Consider the following 14,690-nt stretch of genomic DNA (forward strand, 5'->3'; position numbering starts at 1 on the left):
TTGTTAGGAGTAAAAAGTAGTTTTTTTTCTTCTGAATTGTAATTAAGTAAAAGTAGCCACTTAAATAAAGTGCAATTACTATTACAGCATGATAACAACTAACATTTCATGACCGAAAACATTATGTTTGTCTTACATTTCATAATAAATTCAGACAAGCTTTTTTTTTTTTTTTTTTTTTCATCAGTTTATTTTTCTGAAATGGAATGTGTATGGGATTGTGGGTGATTTAGGGCCAAGAAAGATACATCCCATGCATCCTTTAAATTTTGCTGAATGAAGGATGCAAAACGAAGGCTGCCTTCCAAGGATCCTTTCGACTGAGACAGCCTTCAGCAGTTTTTGATGATGTGGCAGCCGAGATATGCAGCCTTCATGAAGCAGCCTACTGTTTGAGAAGCACGCTGATAGACTGATATTTATTGTGTTTATTAATGGTGTCAGATACTGAAATGTGTTCTGTTTGTAACCTGTTATCATGGGGTGGAGAAATAACAGTAAAGAAAACAATAAATCCTGATTACAGTGACATTTTGGTATTTGGTAATTATATATTTTTCTGATTGAGTGGTAGATCATCCAGTCAGAGACCTATGACTATTTACTTAATATAATTAAACCAATATAAATATAACACCTTAATATCTTAAATATCTTAAATCTTAAATAAAAAATATATTCAAGACAAAGTCGTACATCATAGTGGGAGGAAATCTCTCTTGAGTTTGTGTCCTCATGCAAATTGACTAAAGACTGCTGGTATAAGAGAATGTATTTTTGGACCAATTTTTATTGTGAAAAGTGCTTTTACAAATACATTTATTTTCACAGTTACATTCAGTTAGTTTCAATTTCATGTACTTTTAGTTTGTATTCCATTCCCCTGTTTGATTTTCCCACTTTCTTTGGTTGCCAAAGTTACTGATTTGTTCTAGAGGTTAGCTGTGTCATTAATTTAACCTTGTAAGATTTGTGTTGATTATCTATTTAGGATTGTCTGCCTGTCCACAAAACTGTGAGATTTTTTTATTATTGTTTTATTTTCTAGGTAATATGCCCATTAAAAAATAAACATTTTGTGAAGCTTCAAGAGTTACTGTTGAAATAGAGAAACAGAAACATATTTTTTAATCATTATTAATATATTAAATTGGAATGCATTTTGTTGCACATAGAATCAGAAATGAAATAGAACATTAGAAGTAATTTTTTTTTTTTTTTTTTTAAACAATCACTAAAAGCCTTAAATGTAAACTCTGGCTAACAGGTTATAAGAAGAGAGGTACTTTAGATACGATTTAGTCTATTGGTAACACTTTATAAGGTTCCATTAGTTAATGTTGGTTAATGCATTAACTTACAGTAAGCAACACATTTTTTACAGTATTTATACATTTTTGTTAATGCTAGTTCATAACATTATTCAACTGTTCATTCTTAGTTTTCAGGTGCATTAAACAATATTAACAGATACAACTTTTGATGTCAATAATGTATAAGTAAATGATGAAATTCACTAATAAATGCTTTAAAAATGTTTTTCATTGCTGGTACATTTAACTAAAATAAATGACTAATTTTAATAAATGGAACTATATTGTAAAGTGTTACCAGTTTATTTAAGATTAGATCATGGCAAATTATAAGGAAGAAGCTAAAATAAAGAAGCAGAAGAGTTCATTATATGTAATAAAAAAATAAAAAAGCAGAAGACAATATAAGAACAATTACATTTAAAGGGTGAGTTCACATCCAGAATAAAAATGTCCTGATCATTTACTCACTCCTAAGTCATCCAAGATGTTCATGTCTTTATTTCTTCAGCCAAAAAGAAATGAAGGTGTTTGAGGAAAACATTCCAGTATTTACATATCTACTTCAATAGGAGCCATTGGGAACATTTGTGATTAAAAAGAATAATTATTTATTTTTATTTTTATTTTATTTTTTGAGCATTTTGTTTCGCTATAAATCTAGATCTTAGAATTGGACCTTCAACCCATGAGCACACGTTGAAGTTCACTAAATGGAGAAAAACCCTGGAAAGGTTTCCTCATAACCTTAATTTATTTTCCACTGAAGAAAAAAGGACATGAATATCTTGGATGACAAATTATCAGGAAATTTTTATTCTGGAAGTGAACTAATACTTTAAAGTAGGAATAAAGTAATAATTGTTCTCTCCTGTAATATTTGCCTAGAGCATATGCCTCAATAGAAATACACTCTTAATGGTAAAGTAAAAAGAAGTATCTAAACTCAAAGAGAAATTTAAAAGCAAACACCATTAATAAAATTCCACTACAACTCATATACTTAAAAAGATGTTCTCGGATTTCCACAATTACTCTCTGGTAAAAAAAAAAAAAAAAAAAAAAATTCTGCAGATGTTGACCGATGACAGGAATGGTTGATGGAAAGAAGAGGCTTTTGTCTTTTCAAGTATTTTCTGAAAAGAAATATACACAGTTATTTAAATACAGAAATCCTAAACCGTTTGAACAGACAAAACTATCACACAGACAATGTCTGTCGATGATTGTCAAATTAATATACAATTTTGAATTCCAAAGAAACAATGTCAAATAATGTAATTGTCTAAAGTGATCTATCATGACCACATGTTAAAGAAAAACAAAGCTTCAATATGAATTATATTATCATCTGGTGCTTACCGATGTAAAACTAGAAAAAACACATCTTAATGCATTCCCTCAGATGTATGCTGCTTCTTCTCCCTCATTGAATCCAGCTTGAACAGCCTCTTGAATACTTCTGATTTCTTCTGGAGGAGCAGCAGGTAGAATTGCAAGCAACTCTTGATCGATCTTTTCTAGTCTTGCGATGCTCTTCTTGTCATACTCATTTTTATTCTTAATGACAAGCATTAAGATGCCTTTCTGTGCCTCATCACAGCCGTTCTGGAGCAGTTTTCGCTCATGCTCGAATTCTGGCTTACTTGTATCCATGGCCATTAGTTTGCCCAGTGAACTGACGCGGTCCATCAGGTACTTGTTGGAAACATCTGTGTACGTTGCAGAGATCATATGGACCAGACTAGCAATGTTACTGGCTTGGAAGGCTTGAGTGTACAGCAGATCTTTTGAGAAGAGGTTTGCATTGTAGGTGAGGGCTTGTGTTTTCTCTGATGTTGAGACAAAGTTTGTGAGAGTTTTGCTCAGGCTGGTTTTCACAATGTTGGAAACCATCTGAAAGAAGCGAACCATCTTCTCCCATTGTTCCTTCACTCTCCCCATGGCATCCATTCCTTTGACCAGCATCTGTACGGTAGTATTGAAGTCGATCTCTTTCAGTTCACAATTTCTCATAGTGACCAGGATTTCAGTTAGTTCCTTCTGATTCTTCTCAAAGTTCTCCACATACTTGTCATAAGTCTCTCTTGTCTTGTTCAGCTGAGCTCGGTTCTGCTCTATGGAGAATCTTGCATTTTCTGTGGCCCTCGCAGAAGGACTCATGTTCTCTGACTTTGTTTGTTCTTTATGCATCATTGGTGGATTTGAAGTAATGGCTGGAGAATTTGTTTTGTCTTTACTTTTGCAATCAAAATCATGCGCTGACTTGATCAGATCCAAGACCCCTTTTATTATCTCGGTGCTTTTGTCTTTGTCACATTTGCCATCTGGTGCATATTTTGCGAGCTGTCCACATATTTCTATGCCATCTTGACATAACTTCAGAACTTGTTTCTTTGCCGGGCAGTCAGAGCTTCCCTTTAAAGTGTCATTGATTCTTTTGAACTGTTTTGCTAGAAAATCAGTGTTTGTAGTTTTGCTCTTCTGATCGTATATTTTTTTCCAGTCAATGTTATCATCCTTTACATTCATTTCTTCCTGGATTTTCTGTGCACAATTTAAAATTTCAGCAGACTTACTATACACCTGTATTTCTGCTACCACATCTCTTTTACCTATCATTGGTTGAGTAATAACAGATGCTGCTCCAGTAATCATGCCAGTAATGCTCTGTGCTATTCCAGCTACTAAATCCATGCCAATCATTTCCCATCCATTAGGGAGAGAACCCACAGCTTTACTGTAGTTCTCTTGAGCCTCTTCCAGTTCCTTCTTCATGGTACTCATTACCTCCTCAGTCCTTTTCTTGGTCTCTTGAGCTGACTGCTCCTTCAATTTGCCCTCTTCTATTTTCTTTTTCATTTCTGCCATCTCCTCCCCATAAAAGTGCTCTGCATTCACACATGCTTCTAGCAGCTCTTGAATGATTTTGATGACATCAGTGAAGCGCTTTTCAGTTGCATCAGACAACTCAAGACATTCATCTGCAATATCTTGGATATTTTTCAGCTGATCGGGAAGATGAGCTTTGACAACTTCATCATTGCCTTGGAACAGAATCTTCACAGCAGTTTTCATGTAATCTGGAACTTGGGCAGTATGGAGGCGAATCTGATCCATGCTCGTATGAGCTTCATTAAATGCCCACCAGCCAGAGTTACACACTTGCATGAGGCAAGCACGAAAGGAATCAGGGTATTTGATGAATTTATAGCCATCTTTAGGTGGATTTTTATTGATAGAGAAATCTGTTGAAGAAGAGATGAAAACCAGTTCTCCCAGGATTGCTATGGATAGAGGTGCTGGAGTCAGATACTCTTCCCAGTTGGCATAAGGCTGCATTATAAGTTTGGTTTGGTTCCTCATGTCCTCAGCAGTGGTAAGGTTTTGAGTAGATTTTGAGATTGCAGAATTCATGACTTCTCTGTTCCTGTTCAAAACAAAAATTACTTCACAATGCGGATACTTCACAAGGAGGTCTTTATTTACCCCCTGGAGCCATGTGGAACACTTTTTATAATAAGATGGATGCACTTTATTGGACTTCTACTGGGCTTAATATCACCACTTATTCACTGCCATTATAAAGCTTGGAACAGCCATTTTAAGATATGATTGTATTTGTCTGAAAGAAGAAAATCATATACACCTTGAATTGCTTGAGGGTGAGTAAATTTAGATTTTTCTTTTAATGAAAGATCCCTTTAAAGATCTTACTGACACAAATTTTTGATGGAGAATACCTAAATAAGTTAAAGGGTTAGTTTACCCAAAAATGGTGTAGAACATGCATGTGCTGAGCCTTGTTTATGAGCACAGGAAAGCTGGCACATGCTCTGTAGCACTCTCTCGATAATGGCGGAAAATGGTAACTAATGGGAGAAGAATTGTTGAATAAAGTAATTATTTATTATTTTATGTGCACAAAAAGTACTCTCATAGCATCATAAAATGACAGTTGAAGCACTGCTGTCACATGGACCATTTTAATGAAGTCCTTACTAAGTTTCTGTGCCTTGATAGTGGTAGGACCCTTGCTGTCTGTGGAGGGTCAGAAAGCTCTCTGATATCATCCAAAATATTTTCATTTGTGTTCCAAAGATGAACAGAGGTCTTATGGGTTTGGAACCACATGAGGGTGAGTAACATCTCAATAAGTAAAGCAATAAGTAAGCTATCTGACAAATTGGCTAATGCACTTTTCCTGAAGCAGCTTGTGTCCTCTGCTACTTTTTTAGTTGCATCTACTGTATATTGATATAATCGGTATTGGTTGACTGAATCATCATTCCAGATTCTGGGAAGTATACAGCTAACCATACATATGCAGATAATCATTGAACATTTCTACCTAAATGGGAGGATTTATATTTTATGGTTGAAAGAAATGGAAAAGCAGTCTGCTTGGTATGCCAGAATTCACTGTCACATTTTAAGGCTTCAAATATTGAGCACCATTTCCCCTCACTCTTTCACCGTGGCCTGGCAATTCCCCAAAAATGGAAACTTCAAAACCACAAGTTAAACACACAACTCAGCTTTTTCAGAAATGTACCAAGCATTCAAACATCCAAGCATGCTTAATAAACCAAAAACATGCATGGTAATGTAAACACGATAACTCGTTTTTTTTTACCGGAGCAAGGTCATAAACAGCATAAGCATAAACTGGTTGACACAGGCAGTTTTTTGCCCCTTACACCATGTAAATGCAATAACCTGCTTTCTGTCAGCTTACTTAAGTGTGCATGTGTGATACATGACAGGAATGCATCGTTAGTGCAGACTTAAGCACATCTAGACAAAGCAAATCATTTGCATTAAAAAACAACTCTTTCATGACTCAAAAAAAAAAAAAAATGTTTTCTCATCTCGTGCCGCAGAAGGTTCATTCAAACCGCTGCATTTATAACTGCATGAAAGGATAATATATGCTGTATGTTTCCTTCTGGCATGTTGCGAAATGTATTTAACATCACAAGTGAAAATCAGGCCCGGATATTCTATATCAGTAAAAGAACCAAAACCCCAGAAAGACAATGAGCAAATAAATATATCTAACATTTCTCAGTAGCAAGGTTGTTGAAGCATTTAAACTTAAAGATTCACTATTAGTAGACAGCTGAACACTGTTGAGGGAAGCATAAACACAGGTATTTACATGCGCTTAATTTCTCTCTCTCTCTCTTTCTCTCTAGACTGCATTAATAACTGCATTAGCCTGCATTTCAATGGCTCAAGCCCAGTGGGGGTGCTAAGGTGGTGGTGGGGGCTAACAGTTCATAGGGAGTGTTAAAAAAAAAATTATTAAATTGAAAAAACGCCTATAAGCTTGAGCATGGAAATTCAGACACCTTGTGTTTTTTTTATATACAGCAGCTTTGAAAAGGTCAAATTATACATACATATATATATATATATATATATATATATATATATATATATATATATATATATATATATTAGTGGTGGGCCGTTATCGGCATTAACATGCTGTGTTAACACAAGACTAAAAAATATCTAATCTATTCTCAAAGTTGGGTTGGGAGCTGGATCTATACTAAGAAAGCTATGACTTTCACCTGGAAATTTTATATAACCGACTGGCTGAGGCCAGCCTAAAAAGATGCTCAGGACAGTTGACGGGCCACTGCTGCGCATCGTCATGAAAGCTTATCTTTTTCACATGTTTTAACGCCTTACCGCTTGTCGATTTAAACATTAAAGCATCCAAACACAAGACGCAGAAAAGCTGAACGGAGTAGCTGGTTACTGGTGAGAGAGAGAGAGAGAGAGAGAGAGCCGCGTATCACGGACAGCGACACTGAACCAAGCTCTCTTCTGCGAAGAGAAAGGCGTCTCAAAACACTTCGAATTTGCTTATTTTTGCTCTTGTGCCGACAAATACATACAAAATATGTCAAAATATCCACCTTGGAAATTATGCTCGAAAAAAAAACTGTCAGTTATTTCTTTAGTGAATGTAAACAGTTGAGGTAAAAAATGGGATGTGTATTATCTTGGATGCGTTCGTCGTCTCTTAAAGTGACCGCGCCTAATTTAGCTACTGGCTGCTGTAATGTTAATCCAAGAAAATGAAAGAAAATCACTCACTGCTCTTGACTGAATTACTTTGTAGTTTTAACAGTCAAACCAAAAATTATTTAGACACCACATATTATTTATATATATATATATATATATATATATATATATATAGCAAAACTGTAATAATGTGAGAAATGTTGAAGGTGTCTGAATAAATGTAGGTTTGATTGTATATTTAATTTTTACACTGAAGACTATCCAGTGCTATTTTACATTTAATTATTTGGTTTCTGTACCTTGACACCTACAAACTTGAAAAAAACTTAAACATTGGTGTGAAACAGGCGCAAGATTGTTTGCACCTTGTGCAATGTGGAATTAGTTTACAGTTTTTTCAAGTACTTTGTGATGCATTTTGGAAACAGGAGATGAGCCCCTTTTCTAATGCACCACCTAGCTTGATAAACCCCTTCTCAAAGACTTACTGTTTGTCAATTTTATTTGGTTAACACACATATTGTATATATATATATATATATATATATATATATATATAAAATATATAAAATATAAAATATTTTTTTACACATATCTAAGTTCTAAGCGGCCATGCATTATAATTTTTTTCCTTTTTGTTTTCTCATTATAACGACTTAATTTTCCCATTATCTCGACATAACGGAAGTAATTTTCTCGTTATAACAACTTAATTTTCTCGTTATCTCTACATATCGAAAGTCATTTTCTCATTATAACGACTTAATTTTCTCGTTATCTTGAAATAACGAAAGTTGTTTTCTCGTTATAACAACTTAATTTTCTCTAAGAAGTTACAAAGCTGCGCCACGTGGACCTTCCTCGTGATCGCTATAATTTGTGCAGTCTTGTTAATTATTGACATTTAATTAATTCATAAATGTTAAATGCTTGAATCAATATGATTATTTTGTGTATTAAGTTCTTGCTAGATGCATGAGTTTCACCAATGCGTTTTGTGTCATAAAATAACTGCTTATCAAAACCAAGGTTGACGTCACTGTATTCTGTTTGTACCTATATCTTTATTTGTGCTTCTTTGAGGCACATGATTGTTAGTTAATAAGCGGAGATGTTCTGTTTATCTACAGTAGGACAGGATTTAATGATGTAGGCTATTTGTGATATGCTTCTTTTACTTATTATTAATCTTTATTCTTAACCATATTGATGAGAAATGTGATGTATATGTAAAATGCATAGGCTAATCTAATTCAGTTTTGTTCTATAACACATACATACACTGCACTACACTGTTTTTCTACACACACATACACTGCACGTAGGCCTACACATGATCGCTCTTTTCAAACAGAAGCTTGTAACAAACATGATATCTGCCACAGCATATAATGACTACTAAAAATTACAAATTATATATAATATTATTTCAAATAAAGGGAAAATTAAAAGTTTAATTAAATTTAATTAAAGATCTTAGAATAGTTCTGCATCCTTCTGAAGGCGCTCCGCCTGTGTTCGCGGTGTTGTTTTGTGTACTGTCTCTGGAAAAACCAACAGTGATTGATCAGACTTTATTTATGTACAGTATTGTAGACGTTATTATCTAGGCGAAACAAAATTTGCTGAGATATAGGCTACAGTGAGAGTGCCTGCATGGTTGTCCATCAGATGGCTGTCAAAGTTTAGTTCATTATTATAACAACAGTAAAACTGTCATGTCGTTATAACGAGAAAACAAACTTTGTTATGTCAAGACAATGAGAAAAATAAGTCATTATAACAAGAAAACTACTTTCGTTATGTCGAGATAACGAGAAAAATAAGTCGTTATAAAGAGAAAACAAGAAGGGAAAAAATTATAATGCATGGACGCTAAGAACTTCCGTGCATATCTATTTAATATTAATTTTTTTTTTTTTTTTCATCAAGTGCCAGTCGCTCTAAATGCCAACTGGCATTAAAACATTGTCAGTTCTAACCATTTTTTACAATAGATAAAGTGCCGAAAATTTTAAACAACTATTTCCACACAGTGACATAGGGGACGTGGCATGCAATGCAGGGAGTCCCATGATAACCCCCCCATTCTCCCTGAGTTGTATCATATCATGTGTCATCAAAAATGGTTTGTAAAAAGTTTTTTTTTTTTTTTTTCTAATCAGGTCTATTAATTTATATAATGAATTATAGGGCTATGATTTAAATTATTAACACTGCAGTCATCAATGAAAATTAAGAGCAGCTTTATTTGTGCACCAATTTTCAAAAACGCTGTGCTGTGTATTTTACTGTGATTTTATAAATGAATTTGTAGTGCACAAGTTTGTGCTTAATGAAAGCATTAAAATAATTACATTTAGAATATATTTTCAGCTAGTGAAGACATGTCAATCTATTTTAGTATACTTATTATGAAATACATATATTTTAAATACAATTAAGTATAATAATTTTTAGGTTACTGATGTGCATGTAAACGGGACAAATTGGTTATTTTAACAAGCTGACATTTGTGAGTTATCAGCTTACTGATGTGCACGATAAATCAGGTTATTTCCCAATAGTGACGTCAAAACATAGGCTAGCTAATCATTTGCGTATTTGACTTATAAGTTTCCTGCCGGCATGCTTTATTTAACATTATTTATTTAACAGCCCATAGTATATGCAGCAGCATTTTGAATGAACCCCTTCTGTTCCTACTGCACGAGATGAGAACACATTTTCTTTGTCATTTTCTTTTTTAATGCAAGAGTCTGAGATATATTTGCTTCTCTTTACTGCAAAATGCTCACTCTGTCTGTAAGCACTTAAATCTGCACTAGGAATGCGTTCCTGTCACATATCACACATGCACACTTCAATAGGCCAACAGAAAGCAGGTGAATGCATTTACAGTACATGATGCGTGTGATGGTTCCATAGGATGGTTCCCGTTGTTTGAATTTGGGCGATTTGTGATTGGCTGCTCTGCCTATGACTCACCTCAGTCTGCAGTCCATTGCCTACATCTGACGCTGTGGTTCAGACGCTTCTTTAAAGGAGATTACTAGCATAGACAAAGTAGTCTTAGACTCGATAGTGGGTTGTGTTTGATTTGATTTGATTTGATTTGACTGCCAGGAGCTGTGCAGCTGGTTAAGAGCAATAGACCGTTCTGGCCTCCCCAGCAAGTTTAAAGCGTGGATTTACCAACATGGTGTCCTGCCAAGAATACTCTGGCCGCTTCTTGTGTATGAGGTTCCCATTTCTACAGTGGAGACCTTGAAAAGAAAGGTCAGCAGCTGTCACAGGAGATGGTTAGGGTTGCCCAGGAGCCTCAGCAACATTGCCCGCTATGGAAACACCACAATGCTCCGGTTGCCGCTGAAGTCCCTGGAAGAGGAGTTTAAAGTGACTCGGGCACGCGAGGTGGTGATGTATATAAACTCCAATGACCCAAAGGTGGCCCAGGCAGGAGTGCTGGTGAAGACAGGGAGAAAGTGGAGCGCCCAAGCCGCTGTGCTGGATGCACAGGCACGTCTGTGGCACAAAGAGCTTGTGGGAGTGGCGGATCGAGGCAGAGCAGGCTTGGGGATGTTCCCAACACCTCCTCGACATAAAGAATTGAAGGGGAAGGAGAAACGCAGCCGAATACAGGAAGAGGTCAGAGCTGCTGTGGAGGAAGGAAGGACGAGTAGAGCAGCTGGAATGGGGCAACAGGGGGCCTGGACCAGGTGGGAGCAGGCCATGGACTGCCAGGTCACCTGGACGGAGGTCTGGCAAAGCGAGCCACACCGCATAACCTTCCTGAGTCGGGCAGTGTACGACGTCCTGCCTAGCCCAGCAAACCTCTGTGCATGGGGAAATGCAGACACACCAACTTGCCAACTGTGCCCAGCTCGGGTAACGCTGGAGCACATTCTGAGTTCCTGCCCAACAGCGCTCGGGCAGGGTCGGTACAAGGCATGGGTTACAAACATGAAACCATGCTCTCACGAACACAAGACGTGAGACAAGCCATTATATAGGGATAAGTAATGAGTGGCAGCTGTTGCTGATGACAATTAACAGAGACGCCCACAAACTAATCAGTGCTGACGCGTAACACACAGACTTCACCCACAAAGTGCAAAACCCAGAGATCACAGTTTACCAACCATTACAAGGGAGCAACACCAATTGCTCAATTGCATTTGTTAGCGCAGGAGAAGAGCCAGCACATTGTCAGCACAACTATGAGGCCAGATATATCATTCAAGTCTCAGAGAGCACCAAGAACATAATCATCATGGAGCTGACTGTGCCATGGGAGGACCGCTTGGGAGAAACCCACGAAAGAAAGATGACCAAATATGAACATCTGGTCACAGACTGCCGAGCACAGGGCTGGAAGGCAAGATGCATGCCTATCGAGGTTGGCTGCAGAGGATTTGTGGGGCGCTCCCTTCACAAAGCCTTTACTGCGCTAGGTATTACAGGAACAACAAGGAGCAGGGCCATCAAGAACATCACTGAGGCAGCCGAGAAAGCCTTAAGATGGCTCTGGATCCATAGAGGAGCACCATAGGGGCAAGCGAGTGCTACCTGAACACAAGTCGCGGTCTGATCAGCCGCGGCTGGGTTGCCTGGGCGAGGGTGTCTGATGTTGAAAGACCCGAAACACCCGAGAACCTCAGGTAACATCACTGATGATGTGTTCAGGTGCATCTGAAGATGTGTTTCAAGACAAACTGATTTGTATTGTTTTGAGCATTTTTACATTGCTACAACAGCACATTACACCAGCATACAGGCACCCCGCCTTACACACTGATGATGCTGACAGTTTCAGAAATATTGTTATATATTATGTTGTGTTTTTGTGTCATTACAGAAATTTACTTTTGAGCTTATTAAAGCCTCCTATTCTCTCACTCACGCACGGATTTTCTTTCCTCTCACACAAAACCGTGCACTCAGATCTATGCTGATCTCGTCCGAAAACAGTGAGCGCACTAAAACGTGTCTCTCCTTTCGCTCAAACTGTGTCCTGTCTATGCTTAATTCTCTCTTGTGCTCATTGCGCTGTACAGATTAATTATTTTCCACCTGAATTAAACGTTGTCAAAAGTTATCATCCAATCAGATTTCAAAATGTAATTACTTTACAATTTAATAGTATTAGAAATTAATCAGGTGTTTTAAAGATTTGTAAATAACCTAGTTTAACAGGTCAAACCGTTCTAAACTATTTATCTAAACAAACAAAATAGCATATGATTCTTAAAATTCCTATGGTCATATAGGCCTATATATTGTGTACTTGGATTGATATAGCCTCTCTCTCTCTCTCTCTCTCTCTCTCTCACATGAGGTATCTAATTTAACATATTATGACATAACATTGATGTTTTATATAAAGTCTTTAAGGTCATAGGCTATAATATGTTGTTTTTACATAAATTGCTCAGAGACAATTTTCGGGTTTTCGGGCTAATAGATTGTGTGGGGACCTTTTGATTTATGTCTTTCACTGACTTAAGCACCTGCCAACAATGTGGCTTAGAAAACAAAATTTTTTAAATGAGTCATGTGATTTGGACATGTGATAGACAAATTCCCGATATTGGTTCATACTGCATCCCTGACTAAAATCAGAACTGACGGGGTTATGATTGTGACACCTGTGATGGCCATATGAGGCTCTAAGTGATACTGGGTTCATAATGAATGAGTATTTGAAAGTATGGGATGTCCAGAATAATCAAATATCTAAATTAATATCTAACCAAACTGTGTGATCAGTCTTTAAAAATAAATACAGTTTAAATGTAATGATCATTTGAAATTGGGTTAGGTAAGTGAAGTTTGCAGACCTACACACATTATTTCACCCATTAGATTCCATTCCACCAAATACATAGTAGTTAAAGATGCCAATTGGAATGTAAAGTGGGACCTGATTTGCTGTTTCATAATAAAAAGTGATTTAATCAAATTTTCTTACCTTGTTGGAAAGTGAGAAGAGTTTCGTCTCAAGTTGAGATCTCGTTGAATGGTAGAGTGGTGAAGTGAATGGATGTTTCTGTTTTTATGTACATCTGAAAGGGGTGGAGGTGAATGACTTGGGGAGGAGAAACTACAACACTGACTCAGATATTCTGTCTCCTCGAAAACCACTGGGGGTAAAGGTGTGAGGAGAAAATTCTGCTAATATCATATCATTTGTCACTGTTTTCCAGCTGTAATTTCCAACTTCTTGTACATTATCTTTTTTGTAAAAAAGACAAAAAAAAAAAAAAAAACATTTTGTAAAGAAAAATATTTAGTGAGTATACATTTTTTTGGTGCTTTTGTATTATTATTTGTTTTGCTCTACTAAAGAGTGTTTTTTAAACTTTCTTAATGCTTCATCAGTATGCTTTATAAGATTGAATTATTTTGATGTGCTAAAAGAACAACAATAAATTTATGACATGTGTGTGTGTGAGAGGCAAGAAATGTTACTTTATAGACTCTACATCATAGCTTCTAACAAGATGATTTGCATTCAGTAGGCACATAAATACCTTAAATGGACACTATTTGAATATGCATCATGATTGGTGGAGACAGAAGCATCCTGGTTTGATTGGAATATAAATACTGAGTCAAAGTGTTCCTTATTTTGTCACACTCTGCAGCCAACATGTATGACTGCTGACCTTTCTTGCGAAAAAAAAAATAAATAAAAAAAAACCTTGAGGACTTTCTGTCTCTGTTCCTTTGCATTAAGAAAAAAATTCAACAACAGTGTGGCCAGTAACAATCTACACTTCTGGCTTGATTGGCCAGATTATAGATTTTTTTGAATATGAAGTCACATATTAAATATATGATTCTCAAGCATTCAGCTCTTTTTGATGACAATTCTGAAAAAAGGCCAGTATGAGGTAGGGGAGAGCAGGGGCGAAAGTACCATTTTTCAGAAAAACTTCATTTTAAAAGATAATGTTGTATACAGAGATATATTTCTGCTGTGGCCAGTAACTTAGAAGTGTGGTCTAACAATACCAGGTGGTATTTTGTAGAAATGTAGAAAGACTTCAGTATAATTTCACTTTGAACATAAGATGAACATTGTTACTTTCGACCCCATCGGTTGGGACGAAAGTAACACACAGCTGGATCAAAAGTAACACAACAATATAAGCTAGATTTTCTTCTGTTAGTTTTATTTTTCTTAAGTATACCTGATTGTGACCTTGTTAATAAGTAACTGCAAACATATTTTTTCCTTTATCTTTGCAAAAAAATTATTAAATTACATTTTCATATTTTCATTTTAAATTTAAGTTTAAGTTTCATCAGATGTCTTAAAACCTGACT

General features: G+C 36.2%; 1 protein-coding gene across 1 annotated transcript; it reads right to left on the reverse strand.

Annotated features, from left to right (window-relative positions):
- Window positions 1-2,675: 2,675 nt before the first annotated feature.
- Window positions 2,676-13,363, reverse strand: LOC113116296 (uncharacterized). The gene is made up of 2 exons (XM_026284375.1): window positions 13,330-13,363; window positions 2,676-4,743 (listed from the first exon to the last, which is right to left on the reverse strand). The coding sequence occupies exon 2, from the start codon at window positions 4,728-4,730 to the stop codon at window positions 2,715-2,717; it is 2,016 nt and encodes a 671-aa protein (XP_026140160.1). The 5' UTR covers window positions 4,731-4,743; window positions 13,330-13,363; the 3' UTR covers window positions 2,676-2,714.
- Between the last annotated feature and the right edge of the window lie 1,327 nt (window positions 13,364-14,690).

The sequence above is a fragment of the Carassius auratus genome, chromosome 16 (genome assembly GCF_003368295.1).
Source record: "Carassius auratus strain Wakin chromosome 16, ASM336829v1, whole genome shotgun sequence".
NCBI lineage: Eukaryota > Metazoa > Chordata > Actinopteri > Cypriniformes > Cyprinidae > Carassius > Carassius auratus.

Coding starts and splice junctions, on each gene's coding strand:
- LOC113116296 (XM_026284375.1), bottom strand. CDS start 4,730: ATGAATTCTGCAATCTCAAAATCTACTCAAAACCTTACCACTGCTGAG.